Consider the following 14,551-nt stretch of genomic DNA (forward strand, 5'->3'; position numbering starts at 1 on the left):
GGTCACAATGCTTCTCTCCCCGGTGGTAGCATACACATCCACACTCTAGCTGTGACCTCATGGTATGTGGAGTGTGCTTTCCAATCCCTGCACTTTGAACTTGGCCATGTGACATACTTTGGCTACAGAGCTGTTCATAGACATAGGAAGGCAGAGACTTGAAATACGTATGTGTGGCAGGCCTTGCCCTCTTGTATTTCTATTATTGCCATAAGAAGAACATGCTCCAGGTAGACCATTCTTCCAAGGAGGATGAGAGACCAGTGGAGTAGACCTGGGTCCAGCTTAGTTTGGAGCCAAGCCCCAAATGACATGCAGACTTATGAAGATGAATACATTACTATTGTTAAACAAATAGTATTACAAACTATTGTTAAAGTTTTAGGGTAGTTTGTTATAAAGAATTATTGTGACAATAGCTGACAAATACAATGGGGGAGGCAGTGAGTCCTGGGCTGAGACCAATTTCTGTGGGTAAGAAGGTGAAAAGAAGTGAAAGTAAATGTATCCAAGACAGAAGAATAGAGGACAGAAAGCCGGGTTAGGAATAGAAGCATGCATGCGAGGGGACCCCCGAGGGCAGCATTAATTTTGGGAGTTCCTGCTTTAATTAGCCCATCCTTTCAGCAAAGTTTGATCTGCACATGCAGTCTTGTGTGGTGGGTATAGAGAATAAAGTTTGGTTGGAAGCTGTGGGTGAAGAGCAGCCTCCTACTTAGGGGCTGTGTCTAGGAGTTCTGTGCAGTGACTACAGTGAAGTGGCCATGACCCACAGTCAAGTTGCAAACATCTGAGATGAGTTTGCTATGGCCAGGAAGAATTTTCTAGTACATCGTAAAGGAGAAATTAAAGGCCTCTGAATTGGTGGGGGATTGCTGGGAGTGATAATGGACTCTCAAGTAGCACTTCAATGTAAAGAATTACTGATATAAACTATGCACATGTAAATAAATTATAGGCATATAGAAAAATTATGAATTTCACAAAATCCACAATTTATCAAACATATTAAGTCCAAAGTGCCATGTTCCTCCACTTTTAGTATACGTAAGAGTCTCCTAGAGTGTTTGTTAAAACTGCAGATTCCTGGACCCCATTCCCTGAACTTTTTGATTAAGTCAGTCCAGGGCCACACTTTAAGAAACATCAATAAGCTGCTTCCTTGCTATGGTTACAACAACCCCTTGTCTTTCATGTAGGAATTTGGATATTTCAGGCCCATTTTACACATGATCCAACTATAATTGTCCTTTTAAATGTTGAAATAGCCACCAGAAGACCAGGCTTGTTGCTATGTGCCCTGCATTTTTTAAGCAGAACCTCCTGAATTCCTCTTTCCATCCTTGTTATTCAAACAACTTCTAGTGCTTAAAGTGCACCCCAAAACTCCTTATTGATGTGTCATATGTCACATCAAAGCAAGCTACATTTAATTTTTTGTGTTTGTCTTGTCACTTCATTGGTTAAAATCTTTGAAATTTCAGTTTTTAAACAAACAAAATCTGTTTTCACATCCTTCTGCCTTTTTTGGGGCAAAGTGGAGGAGAAAAAGTCTGTATTGCTTTTTGTTTAAGTCAGGTCTATTAATATATGATTTATATACAGTAAAATTCACCCTTCTTAGGTATACACTTCTATGAGTTTGACAAACTTATATACTGACATCACCACCACCACCAATAAGATTTGGGATCTTTCCATCACCCAAGAAAGGTTCCTTGTGTCCTTCGTTAGTCAATCTCATCTCCTTTGTAACTATGGTTTTATCTTTTGCAGATGTCAATACATGGAATCATAAAGTATATAATATTCTGTATCTGGCTTCTTTTACTTGGTTCAACACTTTTGAAATGCACCCTTGTCATTCATATCATCAGTAGGTTGTCCCTTTTTACTGCTGAGTAGTATTCCAGCATATGAATGCACTATAATTTGTTTACCCATTAACTAGTGGATAGACATTATGATATTTCCAGTTTGGAGCAATTATGTAAAAAAGCTTCTATAAACATTTGCCTACAGGCCTTTTTACAAATACACGTTTTTATCTCTTAGGTAAAAACTTAGGAGTGGGATTGTTGAGTCATATGGTGTATTAGTCCGTTTTCACACTCCTGCAAAGATACTACCTGAGGGCAGGGCACAGTGGCTCACATCTGTAATCCCAGCACTTTGGGAGGCCAAGGCGGGTGCATCACTTGAGGTCAGGAGTTCAACACCAGCCTGGCCAACATGGCGAAACCCCATCTCTACTACAAATACAAAAATTAGCTGAGTGTGGTGGCACACATCTATAATCCCAGCTACTTGGGAGGCTGAGGCAAGAGAATCACTTGAACCTGGGAGGTGGAGGTTGCAGTTAGCCGAGATCATGCCACTGCAACTCCAGCCTGGGAGATAAGGCGAGACTCTGTCTCAAAAAAATAAAAATAAAAAAATACTACCTGAGATAGGTAATTGATAAAGGAAAGAGGTTTAATTGACTCACAGTCCCACATTGCTGGGGAGGCCTCGGGAGACTTACATTCATGGTGGAAGTCAAATGAGAAGCAAACACCTTCTTCACAAGGTGGCAGGAGAGAGAAAGCACAAGGAAGTGCCACACTTTAAAATCATCAGCTCTTGTGATCACTATCACAAGAACAGCATGGGGGGATCACCCCCATGATTTAATCGCCTCCCAACAGGTCCTTCTCTCAATATGTGGGGATTACAATTTGAAATGAGATTTGGGTGGGGACACAGAGCCAAACCATGTCATATGGTAAGTGTATGTTTAACTGTAATAGAAATTGCCAAGCTGTTTCCAAGATAGTTGTACCATTTTACCTTCAGACCAGCAATGTATGAGGAATTGCTCATATATTCTTGCCAGCACTTGATATTGTATTTTTAAAAATAGCTATTCTAATATATATGGAGTAGTATCTCATTATGTACAATCAGTTATATCTGTTCCTGAACCTAGCATGAGCAATTGTGGAGCAATTGTTCATGCTAGGTTCAGGAACAGATATAACTGATTACTCGTATAGTACTTGTGGTAGAGTCTCCTAGGGTGTTTGTTAAAACTGCAGATTTAGGCCGGGCACAGTGGCTCACGCCTGTAATCCCGGCACTCTGGGAGGCTGAGGTGGGTGGATCACCTAAGGTTGGGAGTTCGAGACCAGCCTGACCAACATGGAGAAACTGTCTCTACTAAAAATACAAAATTAGCCGGGTATGATGGCGCCTTCCTGTAATCCCAGCTACTCAGGAGGCTGAGGCAGGGGAATAGCTTGAACCCGGGAGATGGAAGTTGCAGTGAGCCAAGATTGCACCATTGCACTCCAGCTGGGGCAACAAGAGCGAAACTCCATCTCAAAAAAAAAAAAAAAAGGAAAATCTGCAGATTCCTGGACCCCATTCCTTGAACTTCTGATGAAGTCAGTCCAGGGCCACACTTTAAGAAACACTGATGAGCTAATTCCTTGCTACAGTTACATTTTAGTTCCATGCCCTCTGTCACATGACTTTGCAGTTTCTTTCACTAGAGGCAGGGCATGTTGTCCTGCCTCTTTGATGTCAGGCCTAGTCATATGCCTTGCTTTAGTCCATCCTGCTCCAATAATAAGTGCTCCAGTTCTGATACTAGTTTTAAGAGGCCATGTAAGTTTCCACCCATCTTAATTGTGTTTCTTCCATTGCCATAAGAAAATCGTGCTCTAGCTAGATCAGGCAACTCCAGGTGAAGGGTGTCAGAGTATACATTTTTGCTGTTTTAAGCCACTGAATTTTGGGATGGTTGCTTACACAGCATTGTTATGCCAATAGCTAACTGGTACAACACAACAAATTTCACTGTGTGGCAAACTCTTCAAGAGTGCCTACCCATAAACATTCCTCTCTTTATAAACACTTTTAATAGACATTTTACAAAAGATGATATATAATGTCCAACAAGCACATTAAAAGATGTTCAAAATCATTAGTCGTCAGGGATATGCAAACCAAAGCTACAATGAAATGGCATCACATACTTACTAGAATAGTTAGAATTAAAAAGACAATTACCAAATGTTGGTGAGGATATAGAACAACTTGAACTCTCGTGCACCACTGGTGGGGGTATAAAATGGTACATCACTTTGTGAAAATGCTTGGCAGATTCTTATAAAGTTAAACATCCATCTACTATATGAGCGAGTTATTCCACATCTAGGTATTTACCCAAGAGAAATAAAAACCTACATCTACAAAAAGACCTGTACATACATAAATGTTCTCATAGTAGCTTTATGTGTAATGGCCAAAAATTGAAAATATACCAAATGTACTCCAACAAGTGAATGGATAAAGAAACGTGGAACATATAAAGCAGAATACTACTCAGCAGTAAAAAGGAACTAAGTATTGCTACATTCAACAACGTGAATAAATTTAAAAACATATGGAGTGAAAAAAGTAAGACACAAAAGTACATACTGTATGACTGCATTTATTAAAGATGCTAGAATATGCAGACTAATCTATTGTGATGGAAAACAGATCAGCGGTTACCTAGGGGCCTCGGGTAGGAGGGATTGACCACAAAGGGACACAAGGAATCTCTTGGAGTGATGGGAATGTTCTGTATCTTGACTGTGGTATATACATCTGTCAAAACTCATCCAAATGTATATTTCCAATAGGTTCAGTTTATTGTACATGTATTATACTTCAGGAAAACTGATTACACATTCTTCCTTTCATCCTCACTAGCAGAATCCTCATTTTGCTTAGCAGCAGCATGGTCTGGCCTGGGAAATGTCAGTGAAAATTCCTTGGTGGTGCTTCCTGGAGAGCTCTTTGATAGGGGCAAATTCAGGTGGTTACATGCCTTTTGTCATTCCTCTTTGTCCTACCTATAATAAAGAAATGATACTGGAGTTGCCATCCCAAAACAGTGAGACGACAGGCAAAAGGAACAAAGTCACCCATGAAGCATGGAGAAACAGAAGGAGCATAAGTTTAAATAAAACATCACTGTAGAGCTGTGGTGTCAGTAAAAAAAACAAACCCACTTCTTGCTTCACCCACTATATGGCAAGGTTTTTGTTATTCACAATCAAATATCATTTCAACAGATGCAGTCTCTCTCTGTTAAGGGATTGAACTTACTGTTTCTAAATCTCAGACCTATTTTGCTGATTTTTTGGGCCACACTCAGTTGTAGAATCTTGGTTGTTTTGGGCAACCCTGGCTCAGGGTACCTGAGCACCAGCTTCTTTTCCTGGCCCAGCCTCACGGGCCAGCTCTCATGCCCGGTCCCCACTTTCTTACATTTCCCTGAGGCACCCAGGTTCCAGAGTTCCCACAAAGTCACTGTGAAGCTCCATGCTGTCCTAAAGCAGGTAGACTCTCTTTTCTCTCCTTAATTTATTTTCCCAGTCAGCACACTTCGACTCAGGCTTTTTTTTCCAAAATGGAAAATTTGTGTTTTGTTCCCAAGTATAAAGCTTGACTCTCCTTACTGGCATTTTCCACCACTGTGCTCTTCTGCCCGTGCCTTTTTCATCATAGCACTTATCTCAGTTTTAATAATATATGTGTGATTGTTAATGTCTGTCTCCCTAACTAGATAGGTGTTAACCTTCAGAAGGGCGGGAACCACATCTATTTTGTTCATATCTTTATTCTCATTATTTGCAGGTGGTCATGTGGAATCCCTGAATGTTAAATGAATAAATAAAACTTCCACAGTATTTACAGGTGGCAAGTAGACTCCTAATTCATTAGTTCAGATTAATAGCCTTGTTCATGCCATGATCATTTTTTGAAAAAATTACAAAACCATGAAGACCAGGCCCACTAAAATATATACACTAATTTCAAACAGGTAGTTAACAATCATTTTTCATCTTATGTTAATTTTCTGACACCTTCCTCATACCAACTAGTATAATCCCTTTTAGGTGGGCGATTTTATCTGCTATTTTGTTGAGTAGATAATGGTCAATTGGTTTGAGTTCGCTCATCTATTTTCTCTACTTTTCAAAATAACTTACTCTCTAGGAATACCTCCTACACTCTACTTTCAACATGGAAGGCAGAGCTGCCCCTTTTCCTCCAGATACTCTGGAATCTTGCTCTCATAATCAACCCCCTCTGTCTACAGCAACTGCAGTCTCTTCCTTTCCAGTTGTCTCTTTCCTTCTGTCCTCAGGTATTCATTCATTCATTCATTCATTCATTCAACAAACATTTATTAAATGCTTGCTAAACACTTTGCACTGTTTTATGTCTTCGAATACATCAATGAGCAAATCTTCACAGAATTTACAAGCAAGTGGAAGGAAACAGAGCAGACAATAAACAAAATAAATATGTAAATTACAGTATTTACATATTTGTAATGTATGTATCGGCTAAGCAGAAATAAAGCAGGAGAGAAATAAAGGAAGGAAGGTGATGGAGGTTTTAATTTTAAATAAGGTAGTGAAGAGGGACTTCACTGGGATTAGCAAAGCCTCAAATAAAGTGAGGGAACACATCTTGTGGGTACCTGGGTATTATGTGCTAAATTGTGTCCCTCCAAAATTTACATGTTGAAGTCCCAACCTTTAGTGCTTCAGAATATAACTATACTGTATTTGGAGATAAGATCTTTAAAGCAGTGATTAAGTTAAAATGAGGCTGTTAAAGGTAGCCCCACACTCCAATCTGACTGGTGTTAGAACAGGAAGAGACACCAGAGGGAAGAGGAAGTAAGAGGGCTGCCATCGGCAAGCCAAGGAGAGAGGCCTCAGAATCCCACCTTGATCTTGGACTTCTAGCCTCCAGAACTTCGAGAAAATAAACTAGTTTTGTTCAGGCCACCTGGTCTGTGGTATTTGTTAGGGCAACTCTAGCAAACTCATATACCTGGGAAGTTTCCTAGGCAGGCAAAACAACAAAGGAAAACCCCCAAGGTGGGTCTTGATTGGCCCAATGGAGTGAGCAAAGACAGTATGAAATGAGATCAGAAAAGCCATAGGAACCAGATGCTGTAGCACCCTGTAGTCTATTTTAAGGACTTGACTTTTATCCTGAGTGAACTGGGGGACCTTTTGAGGGTTACGACCAGCACTATGGAGAAGCAAGAAGACCGGTGAAAGGTGTTCTAGACAGGAAAAACTTGAGTTGCTGGATCAAATACAGCTGATAAAACAAAGATTATCCTTTGAATACAGCACTGGTGGCCTCAGCGAGAGCAGTTTTGGTGGTGTGAATGCCTGACTGTAGTGTACTTGGGAATGGGAGAAGAGGAATTGAAGATAAGGAATTTTGAACACTTGAGTTTTGCCATACAGAGGAGCAAAGACTCGTGGTAGGAGCTGGAAGGGGAAGAGAGGTTTCTTGTTTGTTTGGGGCTGGGGAGAGATTAGAGCATGTTTTTAGCAGATGAAGGATAATCTAGGTATACCCATATTGCCAACACCTTAACAAATCTTCACCGGTTTTGGACCAGGTGCGGTGGCTAATGCCCGTAAATTGCAGCACTTTGGGAGGCTGAGGCGGGAGGATGGCTTGAGGCCAGGAATTTGAGACCAACCTAGGCAACACAGAAACCCCATCTTTACAAAACAAAATTAAAAATTGGCCTGGCATGGTGGCACGCATCTGTAGTCCCAGCTACTCCGGAAGCTGAGGAAGGAAGATCGCTTGAACGCAGGAATTCAAGGTTATAGTGAACTATGGTCAAGCCACTGCACTCCAGCCTGGGCAAAAGAGCAGGACCCTCTCTCTAAAAAAAATTTTTTTAAAATGTTCACTGGTTTTGATGCGGGTAATAGCCTCCCGGCCAGTCTCCTCATCGTTGATGCTGTCACTGCTGACGATGCATTTTCTTATCACTTCACTCATCTGCTCAAAAATCTTCAGGAAGTCTTGACTTGCAGCATTAAAAGTTCAAATGCCTTGGCTGAACATTCCAGTCTTCTCCACTCTGCCCTTTTGCAGTTTCATCACTGTCTTTGGTGAGATACAAAGTGTGCCAGGTCAGAGTCAGAAGACATGAATTAAAGTCATGATTCTGTGACCAACCAGCTACGTGATCTTAGGCTAACTACGTCAGTACACTGGGCCGGGGCTCCTTCCCGTTCGTAAGGAGGCGGGAGGCGTGTCGGGCAGACTGGATTGTCACAGGTCACTGCCATCTCTAACAAGCGGACTTCTGAGCCCCGTTGCGGCCACAAGTAGGACCATCTCCTGCACCCTCCTTACCCTTCTACTTCTAGGGACCACACGGCTTCTGTGGCCACTTCTTGCTGCTTCGCTTTTGCCTTCCTAAGTAGACTAGGCTTTAGAAGAGCTACAATGCCAGCTCCTTTAAGGTCGACCTCCTCCCGGTCACAAGGGACTTGCCTCCCACTCTTCACTTGGGACCGTCCTCTTCACAGTCAGAATCCGCCACGTAGTAAGTGCCGCTTCCAACCAATCAAGAGGCAGTTAGCGCAGACCTTTGAGGGACATCCACTTCCACCAATGATCTTCAAGTCTTCTCCAGCGCCTCGCTTTGTGGGGCGAGGCCAACCACCGCGATGGCCAATCTGTTGTAGAAAAGGTATTCCGGGAACTGATGAGCGCACCAATCAGGTAAAAAGACGTCGGGGAAGGGCATTTCTCATTGGTAATTGCGTCCGGAAGAGGGACGGGCCTCGAACGACGAAATTACGATTTGATTGGTAGGTGCGATGTTGACCACCAGGGAAAGTCCACCTTCCCCAACAAGGCCAGCCTGGGAACTTGGAGTGGCAGCGGCCGCAGCCAATGAGAGAGCAAACGCGCGGAAAGTTTGCTCAATGGGCGATGTCCGAGATAGGCTGTCACTCAGGTGGCAGCGGCAGAGGCCGGGCTGAGACGTGGCCAGGGGAACACGGCTGGCTGTCCAGGCCGTCGGGGCGGCAGCAGGGTCCCTAGCACGTCCTTGCCTTCTTAGGAGCTCCAAGCGGCGGGAGAGGCAGGCGTCAGTGGCTGCGCCTCCATGCCTGCGCGCGGGGCGGGACGCTGATGGAGCGCGCCATCAGCCCGGGGCTGCTGGTACGGGCGCTGCTGCTGCTGCAGCTGCTGCTGGGGCTCGCGGCAAGGACGGTGGCCGCGGGGCGCGCCCATGGCCTCCCAGCGCCGACGGCGGAGGCGGCGTTCGGCCTCGGGGCGGCCGCTGCTCCCACCTCAGCGACGCGAGTACCGGCGGCGGGCACCGTGGCTGCGGCCGAGGTGACTGTGGAGGACGCTGAGGCGCTGCCGGCAGCCGCGGGAGAGCAGGAGCCTCGGGGTCCGGAACCAGACGATGAGACAGAGTTGCGACCGCGCGGCAGGTGAGGGGCTGCCGACCCGGGGGAGGCAACTTGTTTACGCGCGCGAGCCGCGAAGGATGCGGTGTAGGGGGGCGGAGATCCGGGACCCGGGCGGGCGTCTTCCCTCGGCTGCGGAGGGCAGCTGGCGACCTGGGGACGAGCGCGGGGCCACGACGCCCTCCCATCCCCCGGCCAGCGACCTGCCTGGGCTCGGCTCCCGAGGGCCTGGTGCTGGCCGACGGGTCAGAGCAGCATCCTCGCAGGTGCGGGAGAATGGAATTCCAGGGTTGCAAAGAAACGCCACTTCCCCTCTTTCATTGTTTTCGGGCATTGATTCTCTTCCAAGGAACCTTTCCCTCTTTTTCCTTGCGCACATCACCTCCTGTCTGTGCTGGCGTGACAGCTGTTTTGAGAAAGGACTTTAGCAAAAGACGTCTACATTTTCTTTCAAACACAACTCTGTAGTGCCCCCGGACAAGGATTGAGATCAGTGTCTAATTGAGATCTGCGGAACACCTGCATCCGAATCACCTGGGGATGCTGGTGAAATCTACAGTTTTCTAGGCCCTACCCCAGTTTTACTGAATCAGACATTCCCTGGGTAAGAGCCTGGCATCTGCGTGTTTAAGAAGCGCGCCGGATAATTCTTGCACGCTAAAGTTTAAGAGCTATAGTCAGATTCTTGAATATTGGTTCTTGAACCTAAGAGCCATGGTTAGGTTCTTGAATAAGGGGTTTACTGTATAAACATTTAATATAGGGTTTTCTTTGAGTTTCTCAGCATTCAAAAAATGTTACTTCAAGGTGATTGTTTTAAAGCACTTTTCAAAGTCTAGACACAATGTAAGGCATGTTAACAGTAAATTTTGGGGACAGCCAATCTTATCACACCCGTGGAGAAAGTGATGTCCCATTTTATAAATGGAGTGTTAAAGGGAGCATTAAGTAAATTAAACTAGGGAAGGCTGGGCTCTGGATTGGAACATATTTTAGACTTATAGTCATTACTAGATCGTAACAAGCTAGATTTAATTTTAAATTAATATTAGAACTTTGATCTATATATCTGGAGACTACTATAAATAGGATAAGTACTAAAAGTCTCTAGGCACCATTTGAATATATAAACATTTGTAAATATATATATATAAAACAAAGTTTTCTTAGGTTTGCTAATGAGTCAGTTTTCCTGGAAGAGTGTTTTTGTTTATCATAAAGAAATTTCTGAAGCTCCTGCTCAAAATGAATTACATGAAGTAGAGTTGAGACGTTTTCTTTTTCTTAGAATTCAAATCCACTTCAACAGGTACTTACTGGTTAACAAGAGCCCAAGGATGCCCTGGGTGGCAGAGGTTAGGCAGGTAGTTCCTGCCTTCCAGGAGAGCGTGCAGTCTAACAGTACGGATGAAACGAGAAGACCTATAACAACATTACAGACTAGAAACAGTGCCAGTGTCAGGAATGTCCCAAGGTTTTTGTGGTGTTCTACTAGGTGAGGTATGGGAGTGAGGGTAGGTAAGAAGATAAGAGAAGGTTGTGGCAGAATGAGTTGGTTCCTGAAAAATGGGTAAAATTGTAATGGAAAGTCACTGGACTTGAGGAAACAGCAAGAGGCACAGAGGCCGGAGATTATGTTTGGAAAACATTTTGTCTCTGTGTATGTCTGTGTGTGTGTGTGTGTGTGTGTGTGTGTGTGTGTGTATGTAAGCGATATAGACATGCACATATGTATGCTAGGCAGGGAGAAGTAGATGAGGATAGAAAAAATAGGTTAGAGCCGACTGTGTATGCATATAGTCTGATGCTAATAGCATCATTGTCACTTGGGAGTATGTTAAAACTCCGGAGTGGGGCACCACCCCACACTCCCTGAATGAGAGTATCTGCATTTTAACAAGATCACCATGTGATTCACATGCACGTTAAAGTTTGAGAAATGTTGGGTAGAGTATCCTGAGTGCCAGGCTTGATCAAAATTACACCTAAGGAATGTTTCTCTAGCAATAGTGTGTACTGAAAACTTGAGTTAAGAATACCAAAAGGAGAGTGTTATAGCAGTTCAGATGAGAGGTTTAGTGTAAAGTGGTATAGGACAGAGGGGACAGAGTTGAGATATTTGATGCAAAATCTAGGTTCCTGGCAAGTGAATGCATTCTTCCTTTCTTGGTACCCTTGTCCAGAGATTGAGACTGCGTGGCCAGAAGTTGACAAAAGAGGTTTAAGGGAGCAGGGAAGAAAAGGTAAGGGGTTTGGTGTTGGACATGTGACTCGGAGGTGCAGGCAGGACATCCAGAGGGAGACATTAGGTAGGCGGGTGGAAATGAGTGACTAGAGCCAGTGAGAAGGCAGCGTAAATATGAATAGGTGAAGCTGTGGGAAAGGGAAAGCTCATGAGAAAACCTCAGGAAATGCCTTTTATTTTAGGGAGGAAGATGAGCCAGCAAAGGAGACAGAAATACAGCTGGCTAGGTTGGAGGTACAGGAGGAGGACTGGGAAGAAAGAGATTTGGCGATGAGCACACTTAAAGAGTTTAAATGAAGCAGCAGAGACAATACTCAAATTGCAAGAGGTTAAAGATTCAGGCCCTTCTGCCCCAATCCCTCCTTTCCTCACTGATGAGGTAATTTTTAGGAGAAGGAACCTCCGAACTTACTTATGTACTGAAAAGAGGGAGCCTGTGTAGACAGAATGAAAATGAAAGGGGCTGGGCGCATTGGCTCAGCCTGTTATCCCAGCACTTTGAGAGGCCAAGGCGGGTGGATCACCTGAGGTCAGGAGTTTGAGACCGGCCTGGCCAACATGATGAAACCCCATCTCTACTAAAAATACAAAAAATTAGCCAGGCATGGTGGCGGGTGCCTGTAATCCAAGCTACTCGGGAGGCTGAGGCAGGAGAATCACTTGAACCTGGGAGGCGGAGGTTGCAGTGAGCTGAGATCGTGACACTGCACTCCAGCCTGGGCAACAAGAGCGAAACTCTGTCTCAAAAAAAAAAGAAAAGGAAAATGAAAGGAACAGGTGATGAGGTGAAGGTAGTTAGAGAAGATCCACTTAGCAAACAGGAGGATCATTTCTTTCTCATAAATTGCAGTGAAAACAGGAATTTTGGCTTGAAGAGCATACATGATCACCAAACAGAATTGCCTAGGAAGAGATAGAGCCCAGTTTTGGGGTCTGCCTTGTAGTGTGGACTTAAGATAGTGTGGAATGTTTGAGAAACCTTGAATAAGTTGATAGTCAACAGGAGATAAATACGCAGTTTATAAAAGTTTTTTCTAAATGCTCTTAAAAAAAGATAAAAACCCAGAGAATATTAATTAGTTCAGTAATAATAGACCGGTAATTCTGTTTGTTTCAAGGAGTATTAGGGGAACAGATTTGAATTAACCAAGCGTTTACTATGAACAGCTGTGAAGAACTGCAGTACTGGCAAAACTTTTAAAAAGGAGGAGGTGTGGAATTATCTTTATTTTTGCATGTTGTCTTTTGATACTCAAGAAGCAATCCGAGATTCACCGGTTCATTGATACTTTTCTCTTGGTGGAATTTTCAAGTTTCATTCTAAGTGCTTACTGTGCATATCAAGCATGTGAATGAGTGAATAAGCTATTTATTTTCTTTAAAAGTTAGCTAAAATAAACTTGTTTTTCTGGTACCAATCTCGTTGTCCATGTTCTTCTGCTAAACATTACATTAGTTGATATTTAAGTGGGATGGTCATTGCAGAAAGTTGGGAAGAAAGTCTCATCACCTCACTGTTAGATTTTACATATGTTTATGTAATTTTGTGAATTACCAGTCTTCTGACTTCAACACAAATAGCAAATTGCAAAGTGTTACTTGGGGTTCTTGGGATGGGTTGGGAAGTCATTCTGACAATCTCAGAAGTTCTAAAGAACTAGTTTTATCTTAACTATCACTAATTTGCAAAGTACATGTTCCTTTTTCCTCTGGCTCTAATTCCTCTCTAACAAAAGTATTTCTAAATTTGACATTAATCTCTGGTGCTTCTTCAATATGTGCATCTGCAAACTGATTTTTTTATTAAATGAGATAACATGAAAATATTTGCAAATATAAGATGATATAATTTCTCTTTTTTTCTCTGTCCTTTTACAAAGTGATCTGATGTGAAACAAAGGTACAGAAATCTAGTCTTCCTCAGACTTTCAGATTTATAATCTTTTTTTGTTTGTTTTTTTAACTACTAGGACCCTTGAATAGTAGCATATCAGAATACCATGTTGAAAGGAAGCTCAGTCATATAGTCCTATTCCTATTCACTCACCCAACTCCAGACTTTTAAAGTTAACTAACAGTCACCTTTAAAGAAGAATTTACACAGAACTTTCAAAGCAAGTAATAAGCCAAAATAAATATACTTCAGGCAAGTAATGAACTATCCTTTGTGTCTGCAATTGTCTTTAGCTTAATTGATGCCAGGACTGTGCTTAGACTATGTGGACAGGGATGGGAGATTGCTTTTTATCTGATCTCAGGTCCCTGCATTCATAGGCATCTTCCAGATTGCAGAGAGGACCTGTCTTTATCAGTTGCTGTGAGCTGTAGCTTCAGCGTGTCTCTTTACTCCCTAAACATTGCCTGATAACTCCATTTGCTTTTCTCCTTTTTTTGTAAGAGGGGAACTTCTTATACATTTTTATTACAAATTGTTTTAAAATACAAAGGAGAAAACTTGTAAGTTGCAGAGCTAAATGTGAGGGGAGGAGATAAATTTGTGTGTGTGTTTAATTCCATTCTATTTGTAAATGACCATTTTGATTAAAAGTCTTTCATAGGGCCGGGCGTGGTGGCTCACGCCTGTAATCACAGCACTTTGGGAGGCCAAGGCAGGCGGATCACCTGAGGTCAGGAGTTCGAGACCAGCCTGGCCAACATTGTGAAACCCTGTCTCTACTAAAAATACAAAAATTAGCCAGGCATGGTGGCACACGCCTGTAGTCCCAGCTACTCAGGAGGCTGAGGCAGGATAATCAATTGAACCCGGGATGCAGAGTTTGCTGTGAACCAAGATCATGCCACTGCACTCCAGCCTGGGTGACAGAGTGAGACTCTGCCTCAAAAAAAAAAAAAAAAAAAAAAAATTATAGAATAAAGTAGAAAAGGTACTTTCAAAAATGTTTTAATGTAACAGGAAAAGGATATCTGTTACGCTTATGTTAAACCTGTACCACTGAAAACTTAGGTTGTATGTCTTTAAGGTCTAGCTGATATGCCAAAGTTATAAAGTATA

At 42.9% G+C, this 14,551-nt stretch overlaps 1 protein-coding gene and 1 long non-coding RNA gene across 2 annotated transcripts in view; one reads left to right on the forward strand and one right to left on the reverse strand.

The window, feature by feature from the left end:
• Positions 1–4,457: 4,457 nt before the first annotated feature.
• On the reverse strand, positions 4,458–8,705 carry LOC109025793 (uncharacterized). Its single transcript, XR_010129933.1, has 2 exons — positions 7,553–8,705; positions 4,458–4,883 (listed from the first exon to the last, which is right to left on the reverse strand). It is a non-coding gene; the product is annotated as an uncharacterized lncRNA (long non-coding RNA).
• The window catches only part of EIF2AK3 (eukaryotic translation initiation factor 2 alpha kinase 3), a 70,581-nt gene continuing 64,731 nt past the window's right edge, over positions 8,702–14,551 (forward strand). The window contains exon 1 of the mRNA XM_004031375.5: positions 8,702–9,317. Within this exon, the coding sequence (XP_004031423.3) occupies positions 9,010–9,317 (308 nt within the window). The 5' untranslated portion in view covers positions 8,702–9,009. The remainder of the gene's footprint in view (positions 9,318–14,551) is intronic.

Source organism: Gorilla gorilla, chromosome 12 (genome assembly GCF_029281585.2).
Source record: "Gorilla gorilla gorilla isolate KB3781 chromosome 12, NHGRI_mGorGor1-v2.1_pri, whole genome shotgun sequence".
NCBI classification, from domain to species: domain Eukaryota; kingdom Metazoa; phylum Chordata; class Mammalia; order Primates; family Hominidae; genus Gorilla; species Gorilla gorilla.